Below are 9,359 nucleotides of genomic sequence, written 5' to 3'. Positions count from 1 at the left end.
CTAGCCTTCTGGTCCGTGCAATGCACGGGTTATTCATATAAAATTGTATTGAGAGATAAGTTAGGAAATATCATATTATAGGGTATAATATGTAATCGGAAACATGATTAAAGAAATTAAAATTTTGGAACTTTAATCGAAAAAGAGGCTTAAACAGAAGGTGGAAGGGCTAAAATTAAGGAGAGAATAGGAAAAGGTTGAATTAAAGGGGAGAGATGAAGTATAAGTTTAATGAAAGATGAAGTATAAGTTTAATGAAAGAATTAAAAAAAAATGGTGTAATATAAAATTAATAGTATAAGATGACATGTGACACTATGGTTAGAGAAGTGTAATAGAATGATGGGGATATTGTCTTTTTTAGTTTCTTGGTTATAGTTTTTAAATACTAAGTATAGATAGAAATAGATAATTAGATATAGATATAAATATAGATATAAATACAGATAGATTAATACTATAGCTTGAGTATTTCTATTGTGGCAAATATCAATTCTTGGGAGGCTCCTATCTCTCATGATTAAATGAAATTGATCTTCATCTTATTTTAATTTGCTGCCTAGCTATTTGCATTTGTATGTGTAAATTTGCGTGTTATGTATGTATGTGTGATGTTGTCAAATTGTTAATGTTCTTTCACTACAAGAATCTATGTAAGCAAGTTTGAGCCCACCAACTACATTTGTTTAGAAGTAGTTGGATTCCCTTACCTCTTTCCTCTACTCTCAAGCATTGACTAGGGCCGTGTTTAAATATAAAGCCATTTACAGTTATATAATTGCAAGGTCACCATATGGTTACTTGATAAAGTGTAAAACATATTTCTGGGCATCAACCATCAGCTTAAGCTTTTGGTTGTGTTAATCCGATCCTTTTAAATGGTATCAGAGTCAACGTGACAAAGAGGTCACGATCAAGTTTGAATCTAATCCCACCCTTCACTTTCAAGTGAAATAAACGTTAGGTATGGAGGAGCTCATGCTGCATCCACACTTCAAAATCAACGGCCTCTCGTGTGAGTGTATGTGATAGCCTAGTTTTTTGGTTGAGTTGGTCCTTTAACATTAATAATATACTAGACCCCCCTCATCTCCGCCCCTTTTTAATAGTTAAGAATTAGTACATCATTAGTATGTGATAGCTGAACCAAGACCTCAAATGGATAGTCATCTAACTTGAATCTTAGCAAATCATTAGTATGTGATAGCTGCAGTTAGCATAGTAGTTTAGATAGATTGACAAGGGCTTATGAAAGAAATTTCAATTCGCATAATTAAATACAATAGGGTGTAGGTGTAAACTCTTCAAAAAAAAAAATTTTTATATAGGAAAAGTAGGTGTAAACTATTAAATGAAAGAAGGCTGCAGAAAATTTCATTAGAATTATGCCCAAATTCGCCCTAATTGCCAATATCTTTTGGTCCGATCCGAATTTAACCCAAAATTACGATAAGACGACGATGATTTCTTATAAATTGTCAAGTTTGTTACACCTTGCACAGTTGCACATACTGACAAACATAAAGTCATAAAGGGCTTTTATGATTAATGGTTTCATTAATGTGTTTTTCTATCAAATCAATGCATCCATTGAGGAATTGAAATATAAGTTCATAATCTTTATGAATATCTCAATCTTCCAAGAAGATTATGATTTGCTGGCTTTTAGGAATTGAAATATGAGATCATTATCTTTTTGTTTATGCGTTTTACGTCTCCTATACACAATGAATAACCTAATAAAGGATGGAATTATATATTAAGGAGTAAATAATAATGTAAGGATAAATTAATTAAAAAAAAAACCTAAATGAAAAGCACAGGTGGATTTAACTTTAAAAAAAAAAAAAAGGAAAATTTGTCGGCCGTTTAAAGTTTATATTTTGCAAATTTCTGCCATTTAAAAAATAGAAAACCATGTATAATTTTTATAGATTATTTTAAAATAAATAAACAAAAACTAAATGGACAGCACGTCAAAGTGTTAGACTTAATGGGAAGCTGTTAAACGCGGGCCTGGGCCGCACCCGCAAACCAAGAGAGAGAGTCCACTTCACAAGACCAAAGGAGGTTCCATCCCAAAACCATATGGCAATAAGAGGTGTAGCCCCTTATAAGTGTTTAATTCTCTCTTTTTCACCAATATGGGACACTTACATGTGGTGACACTTGAGAGGTTTATTCTTCAATAAAAGCACATAAAACTCTTGGAATTAAATAAGGCAACATATGTTGTTGATGTAGTACGTAGTCTAGTAGATGTATATATATTGATAAGTAGTTTGAATTCATTCCTTAAAAAAAAAAAAAAGTAGTTTGAATTCAAAAAACAGTCGAAAAACACAAAATGGGAGCAGAGAAGCTAAACAAACAGGTGGTTGGGATGTTAGTAGTAATACTAATAATTGTGGTAATAAGCAATGTTAATGTTGCTCAGGCGCAGCTTACAAGCTGTGCTAAAAAACAACTACTTGGAATCCAATATTTTAGGAAACGATCTTCCGATATAACTAGAGAATTGGGGGCATCAACCGATGCCGAGCTGTATGCTAGTATAAGTGATATAGACGAAGTAATAACGAAACAATGTTTTTTTTTGAAGGAAGCAATATTGAAACTTAATCAAGAGGTTGTTAAGTTTTAATCAAGGGTGGCCAATGCCAACCAAACGAGGTAGCTAGGTTTAAGGCCTACAAGGAGTGTCTGATGAATCTACGAGCACGCTACGATCCTTTCTTGAAGAATAAGGGGGGTTTACGGGAATTTTATCAGCTTATCCGATCCGAATTACCTCTTATTTCCATTTGCGCCTTAGGCCTTGTTTGGTTGGCTTAATATTTTGTGGGAAGTCAAAATTCCCATGAATTTCATTTTCACCGTCTTGTTTGGTTGACACAAAAAAGTGAATAGGAGGGTAATGGAAATTCATGGAAATTTTGACTTCCCACAAAACATGGGAATTCGCTTACCTTATCCCCCTTGGTAAGTTGAAATTTCCATGGAAATTTACTTCCTCCATTCATAACTAGACAAATATGTTGAATTCCCATGATTTTGATGATGGAATTTATTTCCCACAAATTTGAAATTTCATGGGAATTTACACTTCCCAATGAACCAAACGACTCCTAATATGCCTTAACTCAAGGCGGGATCCAAGTGACTTGCTGTGTATTTGCAATTGTAGAATTGTACGTGTATGTTTGTGTGTTATGTATTCGCATGTATTATGATGTTTGTGTGCTTTCTAATAATTGGTTCAACTTCGATCTCCATCTACTTACACTTCTACACTCCAGAATTGAAACCAGTCAATATCAAGCATGAAAGATGTATTTTTGTTTAATGGTTTCTTTTGTAACGAAGGAGTCAGTTACTCAGTTTGGCTCTTTTGAGTGTAGTTTAACGATTTTGTAATACTTTTAACATAGATTTTATCATCTTACAAGAAATCAGTGTGCACCCTCCTTTTTGGAGAATTTATGAATGCAATATTCAACAATAATTGTAAAATCGGTTTTTCACCGAATATCCCTAGGTAATTCAATTAAATACGGGTTTGGGCTGCACCCATCACGGGAGAGTGCAAGTCCACCACTTTACAAGACCAAAGAGGTTCCACCTCAAAACCAAGGAGGTTCCACCTCCAACATTTATATATTTATTTATTGTTATATAAATAAACATGATAAAAGAGGGAAAATTATTAATAATGTATGCCAGAAACTCTCTATTTTTTTTCTTTCTTTTCAGCCAATTGAACATCATTCAGATTTTTATCTGAATCATCAGTAAAGTATCCAATAGACCAAGTAAATACAGTTCGAAAATTGTAAGCAAGCTACCTGAAGAACAGCACTTAATTTAACCAGCCTTGGACCAAACATGCCTTTAGTTAAGAATCAGCACAATATGCCCTTTCTTTCCTTCATGTCTCATTTGATGTGAACAGTTTTCTTTTGGATGGTCCTCATTTGATGTGAACAGTAGATATGGCGAGGTAACAGGATCTTAATGTATGGGAAAAACAAGGATATCTGCAAGGAATGCAATATATAAGTGCCAAATTTACAGAAACTGGAAGAAATTATACCAAAATGAAGGCGATACCTTGGACTGAAATCTTATGTTCACTTCGAAGTGTCTTTATGGAGTGCTTCTGCTTTGTCTGCTAATGCCACATACACATTGAGCATGACAGCAGGTTTGATAAATATGACTGCGGAGATTGGGGAAGAAGGTAATTGATGATGGTGGCGATGGAGCAATAGAACAGAAGCATGTAGGAGAAAAACTAAGCAGCCATGAACATGGCTTCCCAAGTATGTCCCCTGAGGCTGAGAAACAAAGTGAGGCTGGCAGCGGCAACACAACAGAGAGCTATATGAAATGCTGGTGGATTCAAATGAGGTGTAGATAGATGTGAGGTAGGTTTTCTCCATATGTAGCAGGCATTAGACAGCAGTTCACAGTGAGCTTTCAGAAAGCAGAAACATATACTCATGATTGGGAGGGTTCTCATAGCCGTCAAGTCAGCACAATGAGCAGAATATTAGGATGTTATAGCTGCAGTTAGCATAGCAGTTTAGATTAACAAGGGCTTATGAAAAAAATTTCAATTTGCATAGATGAAAGAAGGCTGCAGAAAAATTCCATGATATCATCAGATGAAACAGCAATGTTCATGTAGCTGAGCTTTCACTTCATGCTGCATTGTCAGTGCTTCCCACCAAGCTTCAGCGCAGTGAATGGATTGTAATTGTAATGCATTTGTACCACTGAAAGGTAATACAGTCAACCTTTCGCATGCAATGATTTCGATACTTTGAAGAGAAAGCCACTCAAATGAATTATCACCATAGATGCTGACAAGACTTGGTAAACCAATGAGTTCCAGCTTTTTCAGGGAAGGAAGTGTGCCAGATGAGTCCACCATCAGAGACAAGGCAAGCTCTGGATGCTCAGCTGCAATTATTTCAGTAAGCTGAGGGCATCTCTCAATTCTCAAGTATTGCAGGTCTCGGAGATGCTTGGTCATTTCAATGGAGAGCAGCCTTTTCACATATGCACAGTCATACAGTGTAAGAGTATTTAACTTTGCAAAGCTTCCTGGCAAGACTGATCCCTCCCAGAGAGTCTCAAATTGCTGAAGTTTCGATAGATGAAGCTCTTTCAGCCAGGGATACAAAACAACCATAGGTGCATTGACACCCACAATTTTTTCAATTTTATGACACTCTTCAATGATGCAAATTTCCAGGCACTCCATGTTTTCAACTCCAAAATCTGACAAATTTTTGACACTCTCATGACCAACCATCTCAAATGCACAAACTCGTTTAAGAACATCCTTGATTGCATGAGAAATGTCTTTGCCATCAAAATATTTGAGATGCCGTTTAGCCAGGCATTTTGAGATGTCCAACTGATGTAGTTGATTCACCACATGGACACCAACTGTTAGCCGGAAGGATCTAAATTTCTCATCTGTAAGAGGAAATTGGCTGCTATTCCAGGAATTGCTGTTTGCAATAAAAGCTTCCAAGCATTTCAAGCTAGGAAAGTGGAAAGAAAGATTATTCAGCATCGACAGTGTTGCTACCTCTTTAGCAATCGTAATTGCTATTTGATTCCACCTTGTATCGAGAGGATCAACATCAATTGCTAATTCCTGCAATAAGCAAAGCTTCTTTACCATACCAGAAGGGATCAAGTCCATGTCAGGAGTTTCTTGATTCATAGAACTCATAAAGGAGACTTTCAAGCACTGAAGTTGGGTCAATTCTCCAATATCAGAAGGCAAACTACAAAGACCAGTTTGACATATCTCAAGTACTTCAAGATTTTTGAGTTCACCGATTTCTTTGGGTAATGCTGCCAATTGTTGACAATTATTAAGATAAAGCCCCCTTAAATTGGTTAAATCAGTAATAGAATTTGGCAATGAAGTGATCCCTGTACCACACAAGTCCAAAACTTTGAGGCAAGGCATGAAATGGAAGAATGATGGTGGAATACTGGTTAGCATTTGATTTTGCTGGAGGAACAATGTAGAGAGTGTATAGCATTCAGGCTTTTCAGGTAGGCACTGGAGGTTACTGCGGATTAGAGAGATTAATCGGGCACATCTCCATTGTTCAACTGGAGGATACCCTAGCTTTTCATCAGGCCTTACCAGCAATGACCAGTTAGTATCTGTATCAGCTAACTTGAGTGCCATTTTTCGGAATATGAGAGGCATTTTCACAAACTCCTTCTTACACCTGTCAAAAAGGTGTTTCTCTATGAGAGTTTCCAGTAAAATTCTTCCTTCATGACGGGCCTTTGAAAACATGTGGGTCTTAGCAATCAAACCTTCGGCTTTCCAGCACTCTATTAAATAATGTTGGCAAATCTCATGGTCTTCAGGGAATGATGCTCCGTATAGTAAGCAACGCTTCAGATTGTCACCTAATCCATCATACACTGGTCTGAAAACATTCAACATTTCTTCCATAGGCTGCAGCTGATGATCTGACGGTGACTGCAACTTTGACAATATCTTCAGCCATAAGTCTTCACTAAATTTGTTTTTAAGCATCCTTGCCACAACTTTAATCAACTGTGGTAGCTCTCCACACTCTTTCAGTACTCGTTCAGCTATTGGCCTGATAGTTGGATGTTCTACTGCTTCACCAGCAATCTTACGGAAGAGCTTCCAAGCATCTGTTCTGCTCATCCTCTCCACTTTGATATCTTCATCTACATCCATCAAATCACATAAGGATCTGTATCTAGTAGCCAAGACAACTTTTCCATGCTCATGACTACGAAGAATTCCCACAGCACGTAAATCAACTTCCGAAAATACCTCATCTAAAAGTACAAGATACTTCTTCTTTTCCAGAGCATTACGTAGTATTAAAGGCAGATGATAATCACTGCAGATGCTCTCAACATTCAATTTCAATCTGTCTGCTATTGTCTGCTGTATTTTACGAACACTCCCTCCTTTGCAGACTGTCACCCATATTACAATGTCAAACATGCCGTTCTTTTCAACCTTGTATTTCAGGTTTTCCATTATTGTTGTTTTGCCAACTCCAGACATGCCCCATATCCCAATACTCTTTATACTGTCATCACTCAAGTAACCCAACAACTTTTCTACAACATCATGAAATGTATCCATGTCATCCAATTCATTCACAGACTTCTTTTCAGACAGACTGTTGCTCATTGGCAAGGTGATTTCAGGTTTCATCCTGTCTTTAAGAGCAACAATTGCCTCAGTAACTTTTTTCATCTCTTCACAAAGCTTCACAATACTAGGTAAATTAGCAAGTCTTTGGCCATGTTCACACGAAATCAGGTATCTCTCTTTTATATCCTCAAAATCCCGCTTTGTTTTTTTGACATCATCCAGCCAAGTACCGTATTCATGCTTCTCCCTTGTAGCTAAGTGACTACTAATCAATTTACTTATATCTACCTCCTTGGTAAAGAGTTTTTTTGCTTGTTGCTGAAGATCTTGGAAGATGTCATCCACGCTAACAGCAAGGTCATATTTCTCCTTGAAAGAGCGATATCTATCTGAAACTGCCTCATCCATCTTGAGCTAGGGCCACTGAAACAATTAAAAGGTGCATGAGTGCCATACTATTCACAAGAGAACTTTATTAAGCTACTGTATTTTCGTGTCCCAAGAGGACACAGCCCCTGATAGACAGGTAGGGGGAAAAGAAGGGGACTGGGAAATTACCCACAATTAAACCACTATAGCACCCAACCATGAGTTTAGAAGTGGTGAGGGTCGAACCTCCATAGTTCAACCTCCTAGTTGGGAGGTCAAAGCTCTACCAGAGCTCCCACTAGATTCCCATATTGAGCTACTATGTAGGAAGTTATGAACTTATGCCATCTAGTGAGTCAATTACAAAAATTGAGTTTTGTGACCATTGACATACAGAATAATGCAAACATAAAACAGAATTCGAGATTAATTCTATAGACTAAAAAGGGAAAAAGAAACATATAACAAATTACATCAAGAACCAAATTAATTTATAAGATCTCTATTTCTATAATAAATTTAATAATCAATACCATATATAGGAAAAACAGACATGAACATCAAATTTCATCCCTCAAACTATAAAATTCATGATAATAACACGAGTCAATCGTGCACTAGGTTGCATAAACCAATAATTACAAGAAAAGCATTAGTGCATTATGAGTAAATCAAACTAGCATTTAAGCTCTAAGAATCACACTTCTCCTTACAGTTTACCAGCTACTAAGCATTGAAAGATTACAAAAACCTTAATTTGAACCAATTAATTCCAAATAACAAAATGATATCTAAACAATAACACAAATTAATATACAACTGCAAGAATATCAAAACTTTCAGGGCAATACTATATTGAAAATCCAAACTAACTAGCTCAGTTGGTAAAGTCTTGGAAGGTCGTACCTAAGACCTCGGATCAAATCCCGTTTATTACATTAATATTCATTATCTAAGACCTCGGATTAAATCCCGTTTATATAAGTACATTACTACTCCTTATGCTTTCTATGCATCAAAAAAAAATGAGCAAAAATACTAGTTTTTCAGCATAGGACAAGAACCAATTCCAGATTATTAAGAAATTGAAATTTAAAAAAAAAAATGGGAGAAGCAAGAATACCAATAAAGCGAGAGTGAAGCAATAGTTCAAGATCCAGATTAACTTCAGCTCTCTCTCCTCGAAGAAGTCAACTGACAAGCTCACCACTAAGATTTTGGTCGCCTTCTATCGACCGCCATGGTTCCTAAGAGAAGTAATTTTAAGATTGTACTTTGACTTGAGCTTGGCAACTTGGCTCAAAAATTAGTACTCGTATGTGGTTTTTAAAAAAAAAAAATTAATTTTTTGTTTTCAGTTAAATTTTTACAAAATAATTGGATTATTTTGTTAAAAAAAAATAGCAAAATTATATGATTATTTCGTTCAGTGCCTTTCTGGTGCAACAGGCCACATGATGTGGCCTGCTACCAAGTCAACAAAAATAACTGATCTAGAGGTTACTATTCACGCGCATGTAGGAGTTACTGGTATTGTTAGGGTTACTTGTATTTTTCAGGTTTTTTTTTTTTTTTTTTTTTTTTTGCAGGAGTTACCTTGTATGATTACTTATTTGGGGGTTACTTGTGTTTTTTTTTTCAAGAGTTACTTGTATAGATTACTTATTCAGAGGCTACTTGTATTTTTCAGGGGTTACTTGTTTTATTTTTTTTTTCAAGGGTTACTTTTATGGATTACTTATTTAGGGGTTACTTGTATTTTTCAGGGGTTACTTGTTTTTTTTTTGTTTTTTTTTTTCTTCGGGGG

The 9,359-nt window shown here is 35.9% G+C and overlaps 1 protein-coding gene across 1 annotated transcript; it reads right to left on the bottom strand.

The window, feature by feature from the left end:
* Positions 1–3,701: 3,701 nt before the first annotated feature.
* On the bottom strand, positions 3,702–8,752 carry LOC145608555 (disease resistance protein At4g27190-like). Its single transcript, XM_081664168.1, has 3 exons — positions 8,676–8,752; positions 4,111–7,606; positions 3,702–4,037 (listed from the first exon to the last, which is right to left on the bottom strand). The coding sequence occupies exon 2, from the start codon at positions 7,589–7,591 to the stop codon at positions 4,664–4,666; it is 2,928 nt and encodes a 975-aa protein (XP_081520294.1). The 5' UTR covers positions 7,592–7,606; positions 8,676–8,752; the 3' UTR covers positions 3,702–4,037; positions 4,111–4,663.
* Between the last annotated feature and the right edge of the window lie 607 nt (positions 8,753–9,359).

Source organism: Chenopodium album, chromosome 23 (assembly GCF_948465745.1).
Source record: "Chenopodium album chromosome 23, dcCheAlbu1.1, whole genome shotgun sequence".
Taxonomy (NCBI): domain Eukaryota; kingdom Viridiplantae; phylum Streptophyta; class Magnoliopsida; order Caryophyllales; family Amaranthaceae; genus Chenopodium; species Chenopodium album.
This window is presented reverse-complemented; position numbering and strand designations above follow the sequence as displayed.

Coding starts and splice junctions, on each gene's coding strand:
- LOC145608555 (XM_081664168.1), bottom strand. CDS start 7,591: ATGGATGAGGCAGTTTCAGATAGATATCGCTCTTTCAAGGAGAAATAT.